The sequence below is a fragment of the Eutrigla gurnardus genome, assembly GCF_963514095.1.
Source record: "Eutrigla gurnardus genome assembly, chromosome: 9".
Lineage (NCBI taxonomy): Eukaryota > Metazoa > Chordata > Actinopteri > Perciformes > Triglidae > Eutrigla > Eutrigla gurnardus.
The window spans coordinates 10,696,367-10,713,153 of NC_139923.1; the positions used below are offsets into that span (position 1 = coordinate 10,696,367).

A 16,787-nucleotide genomic window follows, 5' to 3' on the forward strand; every position below is an offset into this window, starting at 1 on the left:
GTATATCTGGCTGTGGCCATGTAGCCTGGCTGGAGGATGACAGTAAGCGAGCAGGAGCACGCAGGCCTACAGATACTCATTAGCCTGTTTTCCACTGCAAAGCCAAAAATGAAAAGACAGGGTTTACTCATCACTCATGTCACCAATTTTCCCCCCTAAAACAACGTTGAATCTTTTGGCACATTTGCGGTTGCTGACAGTGAGTAGTATAGTTTTACAAGAATGAATATTGTTTTATATTTCATATTATTTCTATCTTTTCCAGCTTGCCATGATGCTGACAAATCATACTTGGCCTTATTGAAGATGTGTCTTCATTGAGCTGAAAATCACACTTGACATCAGTATGTCTCCTGGCTAACATTTGATATTGTCAGTGGGGAAACTATAACATCCTTACATGTTGAAAAGTGGAACGCAGATTGACAGTCAGCCAACCTCCATTGAACACTGACGAGTCAGGAAGTTAACAGCGTCGAACAAAGCAACACAAATGCTGTTTCCTACCTCCCTTCATGAATTAACCTCAAAACACTGTCCGTGCAGACAACTTGTCGTGCGATATGCATGTTGTGCCAAGTTGAAGATGACCCCACGGCTCTTGCTTTCACGTTACGTTGGATACGCAGTCACATGCATCACTGATCCCAACTGAACACTGTTTGAAAGATTCAATCCCAGCAGAGCCTCAAAGCTATGTGTGGGTCCAATTACACCTGTGTTTAGAGCTGTTCACTGGTGATCTGATAAGACGCATTTTGGCTCTCAATGCAAACAGAGCCTCAGTGAGCATGGTCAGTCATGCACACAGACTTCTGGTCCCAGCGTTTCCTGGAAATTCTAGCCAAAGTCTACTCGCTTTTACCAGGACAAATGCCTGCATAAATATTGGATTTTTTTTTCATTAAATCATAAAAATCATTAATGCAGCCATGGACCTGTTGGCAAAATTATTCTCTAAAACCTTCACAAGCACATTACAGCATGAGATAGATGCAAGAGTTACAATTTACAGGGATTTCTTGCAATTAGGTTTCATGCTAAGAAGACAGCAGCTAAATATTTTTAGAATACAAAAGAAGCGCAGCGCAACATCTGTAAATGAAGACTTTACAGGTAGTTTAACAGGGGACTTAATCCTACATGCAGATCTCCATTCAAATGAGATGGATAATAGGCCTGAAATTACTAGTAATAATTTGTTTTTACAAGATGACGTCCAACAGCACTGCCTCCAATCAATGAAAAGGCACGACAATGGCAGCACACCATGGATTTTCCTTTCCCATCACTGCACTCAAAGAAATATCAAAGCTCATTAGGCGTTATTCTGAAAACCAAATCATCAAACGATACTTTTTTTGTGTTCTTTCAACCTCAAAGGTAATGTACTTACAAGGAAATCTTGCTCTGCTAATCTAACTTAAATGAAAGCCATGTATTTAAAAAATAAAGATATCCTGCATGGTTTCCTTGCTAACCAGGCTTCACCTACTGTTGCTGTTTCCACTCATTCATTTTTCTTCCCTCTTCTACCTAAACTTCCCAGACTCTATGTACCTGAGCTTGTGATCTCTTGGTAGATAGTACTCTAAGAGGAGGTATTTTATAGTTCACATCTCGCCTGTCAAATCTGTCTGGAGCATTACACAAAGTGCTGTTGCAAACAGTGGGTAATAAACGGAGGGAGACAGAGCTGAGAGCACTGTTTCAGAAAAAAAAAGGAACAACAACAACAACAGAAACAAGCTGGAGCAAGCAAAAAGATACAAGAAGCATTTTCAGTGAACTCGCCATCCTTCCGTCCTCTCCCAACCTCTGACATTCTCATTCTATCCCAGTCCTGCAAGCTTTTAAATTTCAAAGGTAATCTAAGGTAAAACTGACCAGCCGGTTATGAGATGCAAATATGACACAGAATAAAACATTAATACAAATAGCCTGTTACATTATATTAATATTTCAGAGGAGTAAGGAGAGGGTGTGGACATGGCTCTGGGGGAGTTGTACTAAAACAGAGGTAAGTGCAAAATATACTCTACTAAATCACGATCTTCCCACTGTTATTAAAACACATTTTACAACTCAGACACCAACACGTAATATGGCACAAGGGACTGATGGTAAATACCACACACACACACAGACACACACACACACACACACACCACTGTGTTTACATTTGAGGTAAAAGCCTATACAGCACTAAGCGCTATGGATCCATAGGCTCTGCTTTATAGCCTCGGGCAACTGATGTTTAATACATGACCCTTGGTATGTCTCATGTCAATTGAGCCTGCGTGAACAGTTCTTAACGAGGTTTGTCAGGCGCTTTTAGAAGAAGGAAGACTGTTGGAAGAAGCTGGGAGCCACATGCCTGTCAATCCTCAGCCATGTCTGATGTGCAGTCATTGTGTGTTTGCCTCAGAGTCCGAGTCTCTTCAGTGGGGGATCTCGGACTGCAGCCATCATCAAATATTATGTTTTTTAAAGAAATGCTAGATAGATGCATAGAAAACAATTCTAATTATGAACATTTTCCCTCTCCGGCATCAGTTTTTCACAGCTGCTCTTGTGCGCCCATTTTACTCCTCTAGTTCCATGCTTAAAGCTTCCTCCTTACGTATTTCTGGCTTTCGCTCATTTCTCTCACTTTGTCCTCACCTCCTCCCTCTGTTGCTCTGTAATTAAGCCGCGTGTTTTAGAGGGCAATGGACTCCGAGACATGGGAGGAACAGATATACCCCAGGGAAAGATGGTGTGAGAGGCAGATCCTATGACGTCCTGTGCATGCATTATCCCTCTCTATGATAGCTCAATTAACGAGTGAAGACCTCTATCATCTCGTTAAAGAGTGTGCTGACCGTCACTGGGGGGGCAAACAATACATTGTCATTATGAAGTGGATAATCACATTTAAGACTACATAATTTAGCGCAATCATCCTCACATAGCGGCTCACAAATATTATCACCCAGGAAGGAACAACACCACGAGCAGGACGCACAGTAGAGTCAGCACTCCGGATGACGGCATGGCAATTATTTTATAGTGGTTCTTGGCATTCAGGCTTCTTGTTTTGATTATGTAATCAAACGCGCTTATTTTGGTGGTGAGTGAGTTGAGCTGAATCACAGTGCATTCTGGGAGCTCTGTTGACCTGCATGTTTGTTTTTCCGGGCTGTGCAGCAGGGTCCTGCCTGCAACCAGATATCCTGAGCGCATGGAACACACCATGGGACTGGAAAGTCAAGATTTCTCTGTTTACTTGTGCAAATGCGCGTCTGAGGGCATTTGAGCGAGTGCCAACTCTGTCGGCAAATAGACTCCAAGAGTGAGCGACCAAATATTGAAATATCACCCAATGTCAAGATTACTGGAGTGTATAATTTTTTTTGCCTTTTATGACTCATTAGGGGTATCAGTGGCCCCTCCCAAGCCTGAGAGCTATAATCACTAGGAAGGGTCTCAGGGCGGTTGGCATTAATCAATGAATGCTGCGTACATTAAAAATGATCTGTGGATGTAGAAAAGCACTGCTGCTCATTAGCGTGAGAGAGAGAAAAAGTGTGCGAGATATTTCTACAGCATGTCAGATTTGTGGCACAAAAAGGCACAGCCTCGTGATCAGAAATGTACTGCCCAATCTGCTGTGTCTCAGCTCGACTGAGTCTGTGGCTGAGCTGTCTCAGCTCACTCCCATGCATGCACAATTACTTGCATCCAATTCATTGTGCTCCTCCAGCTGCACCAACTCACACCGCTGCCAACGTAAACATAGGATGATACGCCCGCGATGGCAAAAAGTTAGATGACTGGTGGGGAATCAAGAGGAGCAAGAAAAACAGTAATCCAGATTATTTTTAGAGATGGAGTAGGAGGAGAGAGAACAATAACAAGAGTCTCCCAGCTGTTGGTATCAGTAATTTGATCGTTTTGTGTTCACAACAGGTATTGAGTTACACTGTGAACGGGGCCGGCATTGCTTTTTCTTCTTGCTAAACATTCAGCTGGCAAATCTCAGACTGCCTAATCTGCCCATCCCCAGGTTTCCCATAACCTAATCAGTTACATGAATCCATATTTGGGTTTAGAGGTCTGGGACTGTGTATTTCTTTTGTCTGCCTTATTTGCCTCATTATTCCCTGTTCTACCTGCTTTTCCTCCTCTACCCCATCCTCCCTCCATCTCCACAAGAAGCTCAATATCAATGTTAAAACGCTTTATTTTCACAAATAGCTAGATACAACTAAATCAGATATGAATCATCCACTGCAATTTTATCTTCATCAATTTATCCAAATCAATTAAAGAGCAAAATGAGGATGCTGATAGCTTAAAGTCTTTGTATCATTGCCACTGCAATTCTAGTAAAAGCCTGAGTGTGAAAGCACTTTGTGGGAACTCTTTCCACCCACAGAAACGCACAAAATCACTCTGTTGAATCCTATTAATGACCCTGCCCTGCAGAACAATTACTCCCTCTTCTCCTTCAACGACTGTATCTGTATATTTTCTAACTAGTCCCAATGCGGCCACAAAATGAGAACAAATCTAATGGAGAAGAGACATGAAAGGACATAACCTCACACTGTCACAAGCTAACTCCATGGCTGTAGCTTAGGGGAGGCAATCCTAGACGGCTGATCCATCAGGTATTGTAACACAAGTTATGGAGGGCCCACCTATACAGCTGGCCAGATAAAGCAAATGAAGGAAGTGTCCTTGCACTGCTTGTCACCACTGAAGCAGGGTCGTATAGGGAGATGAGATGAGAAATGCTCAGAGATCCAAGCTAAAGAGATGGCACTCATACAGCCCAATCTGTCAGTGTGACTACCTTGCCAGATACTGGGTAGCTCACTTTTTGCTAAATACCAAGAGACAGTGTGGCTACACATACAAACACAGAAATGTAATCACTTTTCCTGTATACCTTGTATTTGAATGAATAATTGGTAGGCATTGAGATATAAGAATTTAGGGAGTGTGTTAATTTAAATAGAATTACAGCACAGACAGAAACAGAAGGTTGGATATGTATAACAATGTGTCATCTGCATATAAAAACAATTTGTGTTCATGTCCATATCTAACTATGATGAGGGGGTTGGAGCGAAGTGATATTGCAAGGGGTTCTATGGCAAGGGCAAACGGCGAGGGACTTAAAGAGCAGCCCTGGCACATTGACCGTTGCAGAGGGAAACATCCTGACGGAGTCTTATTGGTCCTGACAGAGGCTTGAGGGGATGAGTACAAAAGTTTTATCTAAGTGATGAATTGAGAGCCAAAGCTGAATTTATTTAGAGTGTAAAAATGGTATTTGCATTGATCGTTGACCCATCCTGCCAGCGTGTGAGTCACTAGGGTGACATGAGTCCGAGTTGTCTAGGTAATGATCTGAGGACTGTATTGTATGTGTGATAGGTTGTGTTTTAAATAACCTTCTCTGTTGAGATATGGTCATTCCAGGTTGACAAAAATGGCTTCTTCAACCACACTCTCAAACCATCTGTCTTCCGTGTCCTCAAAGGAGTGTCCCTTATCCTTAAGGGGAACACTGACACTAGGGCCAGTTGATCTAGGGCTTGCAGTCACAGTGCTCCAAGCCAAAATGGGCCTAGGCACGATTGCCTCTTGTATACGTCATCACGTCGTAATACACAAAGACACACGCAAGGCTTTGCGTAGTTTCCAAGAAGCACCGTGTCAAAGTTATCACAACAACAGAGAACATGACTAGCAAGTCGGCACATCTTGAAGCTCAAGTTTAGCTTCAATGACCAAACAGCCTGCAAGTCAGCCTGCTAATTAACCTGCTAGCAGGTCCAGCTAACCACCACTTGTCCCACACCCTGCAGTACAACAGCCATTTTCACACTTTTTATTAAAGTAGGTCACAAGATCAATTAATCTGTGTGTGGAGCTGTCCAGCAGAGTCAGTCTCAGAAGAGCAGAGTAAATGAAGCCGTATTTCACACCCAGGGCTCCTGAAGAACTCCATGAACTCATGGACTCCCTCTGGTTCCCCCAAAACATGAATGAAACACAGATTTGGACCTGCTTTTAAAAAGAAATAGGCAAAAACAGTAAATCAACTTGCAGATTGAAAGTTTGATCGGAGTTTCATGAGCATTGAGTGACAGCTGCGTTAGAGAATACTTAGCTCTGATTGGTTGTTTTTTTGGGGGGGCGGGTGTAATCTTTCAAATGCCATCAGGAGCACGACAAGGAGGTAAAGAAACCTGATTTCCGTAAATTATCTGTCTCATGTACTACAGTCAGGATAAAGTGACAGTGTGAGCAAATATAACAAGAAGTTAGATACCAGGTGTAGTTTTTTGTTCCAATCAAAGGGTCCCTGTGTAAATAGACGATAGTTAAAAAGATCTAATATAGCAGCAACGTCATGGTTTTATTTCTCTCCCCTAGTTTCCTTTCTGTCTCTATTCAATCAAATGTCCAATATAACAAAGCAGAAGTTTGCAGTCATTTCTACAATAGCACACACTGCAAGTAATTTCCACGGGGTCTGTTTAAGATGAGTAGAATTACAGTCTATAGCCGTCAAAATGCTTTGAACTTATTATTAGAGAAGCTATTACTCTTCATCTGTGTAAAATCATGGTGTGGAGAGATTAATTACTCTGTGGAATGGTAATGATGTCTGTCAACAGGATAATTTGCCAAGAATTTGCTGGAAGTCTTCAACTGAATGTGATCATGTGACCACTGGGGGTTTAATGTGATGATAAGTGGTTGTGAATGCATTTTAGGATGATAATGAGAAAAAAAAAAGAAAAATTCTAAAAAGGTGAAATAAAACAAGACAGACGATGTGAAACAATGACAATAAGAGCTGGGAGTGACTTCAGGGGACACCCACAGGGTTGAACTCTTGACCTGCAAACAAAGTCATCATACGTTATCACGACTCCACACACCATTGCTCCGGAGAGATAATGTCACAGAGCACCCGAGCCACCTCTGATCTTTCACATCAGCACCTTGGTGTACAGAAACACTATGGCAACTGCTCACACGCGTAATCTCTCCTCAGTGTAAGATGCAAACAGGGCTAATATGTTTGAAGAGACAGCAGTGATCACATTTCCAAGTGACTCCTTGCATCCTGTTAGGATAACCCAATAAAGTATGTTCTCTGCAAACCACAATCCTGCTCTCAAAACACTTGATCCTAAGATGACAAGCACTGGGCTATCCATTATGCAATAGTCTCCCTTTCTCCATCACTAATCACAACTAGAGTTCTTTGATTCGGATGAAAGGTTTCTTCCTCTTGTCTTTTTGCCTTCAGAGGTCAGAAAGGTGGTAGGATGTACCAGCAGAACATTGTGTCTTGAATGCATTGAGCTGCAAAGAGACAGCAAGGGTCATCGAGTGGGGGGGTAAAAAAGCAATGAAGAGAACATGGATCAACGTGACGCCACTGCTGGGTGGTTACGCAACAGCATGCATGGAAACATTCACTATACATATATGCACAGCCACAATGTAATAAATATTACAAGTGTGCCACCACTGCCTGAGTTAAAAGGGGACACACTTGTGAAGTAATTTCTGTCATAAATAGGATTGAAGAGACTATTAAGTTTTAAAAGTGTTGTGAAGCCATATTATAAGCTCTTTTCATGTCTCTCTTTCCCTCCTCTGCTTCCTTTCTTCATCCCTCCCCCATAAAATCCCAGATCCCAGACTAAACCAATCTGCTGTCACCAACCCTTCTTCCTCTACTATATAGGCCTCCCATCCCTGCTGTTTTTTCCCTTAACACACGCGCACACACACACACACATAGACATAAACGCAGGCCCTCTTCTCCTCTGTGTGACCTTGACTGGCTGGCACTCCAGGGCTTGTTCTTTGCTTCTCCCTCTATCTCTGTCTCTCTTGCTCTCTCCATCTTTTCACGCTCGCCTCCACTCTATTTGTCTGCCTCTCTACCTCTTGCTTTCCATCACTCTTCTCCCGACTGGCTGATGTTAACCGGCACTGTCCTCTTTCCTCCTCCTCCACAAGAAACAGAGGAGAAAGGGAGTGAACATGGCAGAGAGAAGAGAAGTAAAAGACCTCCCCCTCCTCCACAATCCAGTCTGCTGAGACAGAGCCACCAATAAGAATAACTGTATCAACAAGTCTCATATAAGGATCCTGCGTCATATTAAAACGGGACTTCTGTCATTCATTTACTGAAGTCAAGTAAGTGTAATGAACTCAAAAAACATTCTGGTTTCTCTTCCATCTTTGTGTTTTTTATGTGTGATATTTCAACCATTCTGCAGCCCATCAATATAAAGTAATTTCTTTTATTTTTCTTCTATTCTTGACAAATGTGATGTTTTTTTTTTCTTTCTTTGCAGCGGATAGTGCTTGATGATTCAAATTGTGATTAGGCGTTGCTCTAATCAGCTGATACGGCTTCCTGTTTCACCGGGGAGGATGATGAGCTCTCTTAGTGAAACAGTGAAACAGCAGGTCCAAATCCGTATTTCATTGCAGGTGTTACTACAAAAGCATCTAATTGCCTCCATCACAGCATTGTAGCCTCCTCCTCTGACTCCAGTGATCCTTGAGATTTTCCCAATGGCTTAGTTCACAACATACATTTGTATAATAATGTGGAGCTGTTAACCATTTGACTATCCATTCAATGCTAAATAAACTTAAGCTCAAGTGACAGAGTGATCTATTAAATGTCAAACAAGCTGATTAAGCGCTCCACAATTAGACAATTCCTGTGCCCATTTACGTTGGATATCTAAAGGTCTCAATCTGAGGCTGACTGAATCCACTGCATCTAATTAAGACTTTAATTCAGGCAGAGATTTTCATACTCTACAATATATCAATACAGCAAGCTGACAGGACCACAGAATAGCTTGTGACTTCATGCTTTAAACAATATTAGGAGAGAAAATAGAGGGCATTATGAATGGAAAATCTTAAGTAATCTTCCTTTTAAGAATGATCACAGAAATACAGACTTGTCGAATTCAGCTGTTAAGCCCATAACAATACCTTTCCTCCCAGGATCCATGCAGCTCTTTTTCAATTAATTTTGCTCTAAGATGCATGAACATTACACGACTGCCACAGCAATCTCCCCAAATAATTGCCCAGCCCACATTAGTAAAACAGCCATGAAGTAGAGGGACATCAATTTCTGCAGGGGCAATAATAACAAAGAGGTTAGGGACTCACAGTCCACCGCGGACACTTATACTTCACACCATTTGGAAGACTCCCCACAAATTCCTTCAGTTAACCATTGCATTCCCTTAGCAGTAATAATCATCTGATGCATTCTCCACCAAGAACTGCCAACACCCAGGCAAAGTGGCTACAGTAAACCACACCTAAAAGCTCTTATCACACCTTTGAAAGTGTATAAAGAGCATATGTACAGTAGGGCTGCCCCCTATTGACAGGCAGTGACAAAGTCAGAGGTCCACAACCAAAGAGCTACCACTAAGAGCCTTAGTGGTAGCTCGCTTGTTTTATTTCAATAAGAGTCTACAGTCATGCTAGCAGCTCTGTGAGGCTGCACAGCACTGTTCCGTCAGCGTGCTAACGTGCACCCGCTGTCAATGCTAACATGCTAATGTTTAGCAGTGCTTGCTTTACCATGTTAACCATCTTACTGTAGCATATTGGTATGTTAGTATTTGATAATTAGCAATTAACACAAAGTACAGCTGAGACTGATGTGAATGTCATTAGTGTTGCAGGTATTTGGTAAACTAAAATGATTGGCTAAATTACACGTTAAACTGATGAGGTTGCTTGATTTAAAAGCAGTGGACCAGCACATGTTGCCATCGCTAGAGCTACTAATGTGGCTAAGAAAGAGCAATTAGGTCAAAAGGTCAGTTAATCTTAGAATAGAGAAAAATGTCCATAAACTGTTTCTAAAAGGTCGTCTTTTTTAACATTCATGGTATTCCTCCTCTTTTAATCATATCGAACCTTTTAAGGTTGATGATTTGTCTGCAAAGATGCCAATGCAATGAGGTCTACCTGAAGATCTCTCGTAGTGCAGGGCAGGCTCTGCATGCCAAACTTGCTTCACTTAGATTGGTTACCCCTGACTGGAGATTTATACTCCAGCCCAAAAGGCCAGCATCAAGCTTAATCAATAGGGAACCTTTCTATCATATTCAAGTGGTAGATAGGGTGGGATGCCAGGCAGTCAGAGTACAGGACCACACATCAAATACATTTGAGGCAATTTGTCCCTAATGCTCTGAACTCTGCTTCCCAGACTTACCACGACAAGAAGGCGGAAGATAACAAAAATGTTGACACACAGATGGATAATAATTATCATTATTGATATGGACAAACATATACTGAACAGTTATACAGATCAGCGTGATTACATGCATAATACATGAAGTAAGTCAACCGCAGGTTCACCCTCAGAACACCAAACCCAAACCTAACCTGTACCTCAACCATTCTCCCTCAGTGGAATCAATAAAGACATCAGCTCCTGTCCAACACAACTACTGCAGTCACTTCATCAAAACAGTCATCAATAGATGAAGCTGTAAAGCTCTTCATTTACTGGTCCCCTGCTCTTTGACAAGCTGAAAACTGCACTGTGTTTCAGTTGGAAAGAAAGCCTTCGTTTTCTAGCTTAAATGCCTGCTGAGGTGGGAATAGACGTGAGTCTGTGTAGGACAGACATTTCACAAGTAGGGACGGTCTTCTACTTGTGCATGGGGTGATGATGCCGCCTGACTGACAGATTTTTCACACTTGCTGGTGATGATTAAAAAGGAGAAACACACACGATCATGTGTAAAGCCTCATACAAACCCAATAAATAATTCACCGAGGAAATAAATATGTGATCAGTTAGAATTATTATCGTTAATTAAGATACAGATGGTACTGATGTATGAATGTCTTTCTTTAAAAACTGACTTATGGTTGTACTCTAGATACAAATACATAGAAATGAAACAGTTTATTGATGAACAGATAATGAATCAGCAACTATTTTGATAACTGAATAATCATTTGAGTCAATTTTCAAGTATGTCAAGATTTGCTTCCTTCCATTGTCCAATATGACAGAAGACTTGTTATCTTTGGGTTCTGGATGGTTTGTCTGACAAAAGAATACATTTGAAGATGTTACCTTGGGCTCTTGGTTGTTGGCAGACTAATTTATAATGAAAATAATCATTAGGTCCAGCCTACAAAGAGGTTTACTAAACCTAATTTCTATAACATCCAATACCATAGGCCTCTAAATAGCTGTTTACTGTGTTTACTGTTGCACAGGTGTTGTTTGTTCTGTGGGAACAGTGGACTGCCACACCCATCACAAACAGGAATTGTGTTTCTGATATGCTTTGTGCAAAATAAAATGTATCTTTTAATTTAATACATTGCTGCTAGATGTATTCTTAAACTGACTGAAAACATGGCTGTATGTGGGCTGGCAGGTCTGAACATCCCTAGGTAGTCTGTTAATGGCCTACAATCAAACACTACAGCAGCCCACACTGCTGCATTCTGAACATCAGCCTGTAGTCTAAATAGTTGTTGAATGTTTTCCAGCTGGTATAATTAACGACCCATTTAGCCTGAGACTGAAGAGATGATAAGTGGGCGCCACTTATCCTATATATCCATCTTATTTTTAATTTACTTTTTTTAAAGTTAAGTATTGATTGGAGCCCACATCCAGTCTTATTTCAGAAGTTAAATTTGACAGTAGCCAGCGGTTTGTGTGATTGTCAGGCTCATGTATGATCAACCTGTTTGTCCTCACGCCCCTTAAATCCTCTGAGGCCATAATCGATAGATCCCTGGTAGACCTTTCTCCATCACCCTGCCACTTCACCTTGAGATGCTGTGTGAATTTAAAGGCCACAGCAGTGCGGCGAGGGAAACACCCTCTGGGAAGAACACCCTCCCAGATAAATCAATTAAAGGTGTGACAGGTATTGAGCGCCTTATTTAAAAGAGTAGCCCCCCAAGACATTAGTCAGCCTACCTAACTTTACTTAAGTACTTGCAGCCCATAACTCTCTGGAAAGAGCCTTTTGTGTTAGCCTGGGCTGAATGACCACCGAGTCTAACTTAAGGTTTTCAGATACATATTCCATACAACTCTTTCATTTCTTCACAGTCTCACACTAATGATCGCAAATTTCCCCATTGTTGGACTAATAATGGTTTATCTTATCTTAATGGTGGCTCCTGATTGTCCTTCAACAAAAATGACTTTGAGCGAGCCACGCTAGTAGCTCTGTGAGGTTGGCATGGTTACAATGAAAATGCTAGCATGCTTATGTTCAGCAAGTTATGTTTACCATCTTAATTTGGTGTGTTTGTATGCTAGCATTTGCAACTTAGCTAACGGTGCAAAGCGGCTGCCATGAGCTAACCAGTGGGGCATGCCCACATGAACAAAAAGCTCACATTGCTGGCCCTCCTCTATAAACAAGCATGCTCAGATTACAACACACAAAGAGGGAGAGTGACTTAATTCCCTGCTGAGGAAGCCATTAACATTACTCCACTATATCTTTACATTGCCAGGGGTTGTTTGCTGCTATATTGTTGTTCTGAATATCAACTTTAGCACATTTAATAGCAAGGTGGCGAGCCGACCAACCAATACTGACATCTTCCCCCCTTGGTTAATAATCAATTAATTCAGGTGTTAACGCACCTCCCTCAGCTTTGAATGGAGGCAATTAAAAACTACAAAAAAACACAACAAAACTCCAAGCTAGCATCAACTGAAACACGCCTTAGTAAAGCTAATGCATTACTTCCTTTGGCATCTGAGTGAAATGTGAGTGCAGAAGCAAATTAATTAGTTGGGCTGCTAGCTATAGTGGCAACTTGCAACCATTATAATAATGGTTACCCAGGCAACCAACAAGGTCATCCCTAGCCACAGTGCAGCTATAAAGTGGATAGCAAAACGTTAATATCGGAAGACAAACTCTTGACTATACCCTACATTTTTGTACCAGGATTTCTGTGGAGGTCAGTTTAATGTGACTGAAGAGGACCCAAATCGAATCAAATAACTTTAGTGCACATAAGTGGCCAGCAACGTATAGGCTGTGTGTCATCATTGACATGAAGTCCTGAGTGGTGTTAGCTGCATGTGTGTGTCTGTGTCGTCCCCGTACAGTATCAAGCGTTGTCCGTGTGTGGCGAGATGACATTAACATCACGGGGAAATGAACAGACAGGGCTCCTCCCACTCTGCCTTTTGCTCTTTACCCCCCCTCCCCTCCCCTCCTCCTCCCCAGTCCTCGGTAGCAGCAGGTGTTATTCTCGTATAACCTGAAGATTTCGGCGCTAATTAGCATTACCTCTTAGCCCCAGAGTTATTTGTGCTCCACGGTAACTGCGGGGGACAAGAGTCGAGTGTGCTTCTGGGAGGAGAAATCACGCCTCAAAAACACGTGGGAGAGATTACTCAAATATGCCTCCTTTGTACCGTCTTTACCCCTCTCGCTGCTGCGCGTCTATCTCTCCCAATTAAACAATTCGCTGCATTCCGTCACTTAGCTTTTTTTCTACAGGATGTCGGAAGCAGTGGAGCACCACAAAAACACAGCAACCCCGTATTCACTTGGGTTTCATCGTTGCTAGAGGCTTTGACCTTGTGTTATGTTGCCCTGGAGTAGGTACTGTAATAAATGCCGAGAACATTGATAACAAAAGGCAACGCACCCCGGAAACCTTATGCATTATTACAACAACAGGTTCACAATTAATCGTCCACGGCGCATTGGAATAAATGCAAGGTTTTGGGAGGGGGGGCTAATGATAAGCACCCTCCTAGGAGGCAATTAACTGCACTGATATTACATAATGACAGCACACACTTTTCACCAACACCACCGGTCCCTGCGTGTCAAAGGCTGGGCTTTTTTAACCGGGTAGACGCGGTGTGACAGCACGTTTCACGTCAGGCGGTCACCTCAAAGAGAACCGAAACACCTTGAAACTGTCGGGATGCTCTTTGTAAAGAAAGTGATAATCCTTGACAGGACCTTACCTTTGCTATTGTCCTCTTCCCTGTTCAGATACATGGCTGTTAATTCACTCCCGAGACAGATACGATGGCGTTGTCTCAATGTCTTGTGTTGGTACTCTCCTCCCGGCGTGTATGCTGAACTCCGCTGATGCGCTTCGTAGTAGTAGGTGTTTATTGTTGTGCTGCTCCTCACCAGCCTCTCCTCTCCTCCTAGTGGATAGGTGGGCTCACCAGTTCGAGACTCACTACCTCCACACACACACGCGCTCGCACACACGCACACACACGCACACACACCCTCCCCACGACTCCCCCCCTTCTCTCTCTCTCTCTCTCTTTCTCTCTCTCTCTCTCTCTCTCTATCTCTCTCTCTCTCTCAACAACCGGTTCACTGTGGCTAAAAAAAGTGTTTTTTTTTCTTTTTGCAGCTGTTGTAAAGAAGTTTGTTTGTGTGATTCTTGATTATTTTTATTAAAAAATCAAATATTGCTGTGCCTGTAACGAGGAGTGCAGCTCGAGCCCACCCATGGGATTTAGACAAGCTTGCACCCGACTTGCGTGGCTTAATTGGGAATCTCATTAGTGGAGGAAGAATATTCCAAATTGTGAAATGCCCCATCATGTCGAATGTTATATTGTTATAAATACTCATTTTCTCAAGTTTGTTTATTTATTTCCGTGTTGAAAGACATACAAAAAGAACAAAGTTGTGGTTTATCATCATGGCTATCATTTGTGCAGGTTTGTTACTTAAAACAATCATGTTGAAGATGTCACCATGGGGTCTAGTGAATTCCGATTGATGTCTTACTTTAATGTGACAATGTGTGAACTAATCAATCGATTAATTGAAAAAAAAATAATCTGCAGATTAATGGAGAATAATTGTTAGTCTCAGTCCTTAAAGTACAAAGTAACTAACGAGCTGTCACATACATGTTGTGGAGTACAAAAATGTAAATACTCATGCAAGTGCCAGTACTTCAAGACTGTACTAATGTACAGTAACTCTTAAACCACAATGACAAATTAGTAATTAGTAATTAAAGCAACATATCCTGCATCAGTACTGATGCAAGGAGAGGAAATGACAAACCCATCTGGCCCTGTCACTTCAACCAAACCCCACCTGCTGCATATCCATATCCTTGTCCCTTATACAGATGGTCCTGTATTCATGACAGTCTTCTGTGCAAGTTTATTGACCACATTATTAGGCATGGGCCAGAGATTAAGAGCTATCAAGGAGTAATTGTGTGCGTCCTCTGCCAGTTTCTGATGCAAGGTGATGTTTCTGCTATGCAAATACTCTCCAATGAGATGGAGAAATGAGATGTAGATTATTTTAACACCCAGTATTCAGGCTGTCTTACATCACACATACGCAGCCCTCTAAGTAGCGAGGGAACAATTTGTCCATGACCTTGACTTAGTCCTAGAAAAATCCAGTCTGGAAGCAATTTAAAACTATTTCTTCAATCATTTTTCCTTCTTGTTCTCAGAGCAAATTTCCAATTTGTGACGGAACTTCTTGTTACATGAAGCAGATGTGGACATGGGACGTTATAAAATAAATGGGATAAACCATGACAGTAACAGCACTAACCGAGTACTGCAAAAAACAGTATCACCACCTTGCTGTTTAGCAGAGATGGTTCAAATAGAAGATGTGTAATTAATCTGATATTAAAATGGTAAAATGCATGCTCATCAAACAATAACCTCTGAGCTGAAATCTTAGCAGTGCCGGCTGTAATGTTTTTATAGCCCTTCAGTGGCTTTCAGTGTGCCTGATTAATAAATATGCAGGTTCTCCTTACATGCGTGCAAAATAGAAAGCTAATATTCTATTCAATCATGTGGCTCTCTGATATCACAGATTACAATTCAAAAGGATATGAGTTGAGCCGTACTGTAGATGGAAATGCTGTGAGCAACACCGCAACTAACAGTTTGCTCGCATTTTGTCAATAGAGCTGGGAAGGTCGTTTGCTCAAAGCATTCTGCAGTCATTTCCATTTGATTAAATTTTATTTTTTCGCTGTGCTCCGTGCTATTTGTTCACAATTGAGAATCTTTTGCCTTTTGTTAGGAGACTGATTTGACAACAATCTATTCCCAGATTTCCCCCTCCTGTGCTCCCAGCATCATTGTGCCTCTGATGCATCTGTCTCCACTGGTATCTATAAATACCCCCTTCTCTCCCCTTCAAAAACCTGATTCCCATTGATTTAGTGACCTATATATACATCAACACCATCCACCCCCCTTCCTTCAGCTCTCTACTCCTTCTATCGACGGCCCTTTACTGTCTCCACCTCTTGATTTCCCCCTTCCCTCCATCATTGTCTCCCTTTGCTCAACTCAGACTACCTTTTCCTCAACCTTCTCTCCTCCTTTTGCTATAAAGCATGATAGACTAATAATAGTTCACGGTGGAAGCTCAAGTTGAAGGGATTTCAGTGAGTATGAGAACAGTGGCTGGCATTTATTTCTATATTTCAAATTCCTTTCGTTGTGGTAAACTGAGCCTAATCTCTTGTGTGTGTAAACACTGGAGTAGTGTGATGAAAGGAGTCTCTCCAAGAGGCACAAATATTCAATATGAAATCTGACTATGGCTGAAATAAGATCTGGATGCAAAGACGGAGGCATATAGAGAGACAGTCTTTGTCTGCAGGGTTATATGACGCCGCTAAGATTTAATTATGTGGCAAGATGGCATTCTGGAAACTGATGCTATAAA

At 41.9% G+C, this 16,787-nt stretch overlaps 1 protein-coding gene across 1 annotated transcript in view; it reads right to left on the bottom strand.

Moving 5' to 3' along the window:
- The window catches only part of syt7a (synaptotagmin VIIa), a 64,450-nt gene extending 50,132 nt beyond the window's left edge, over positions 1 to 14,318 (bottom strand). The window contains exon 1 of the mRNA XM_084018215.1: positions 14,063 to 14,318. Within this exon, the coding sequence (XP_083874341.1) occupies positions 14,063 to 14,096 (34 nt within the window). The 5' untranslated portion in view covers positions 14,097 to 14,318. The remainder of the gene's footprint in view (positions 1 to 14,062) is intronic.
- Between the last annotated feature and the right edge of the window lie 2,469 nt (positions 14,319 to 16,787).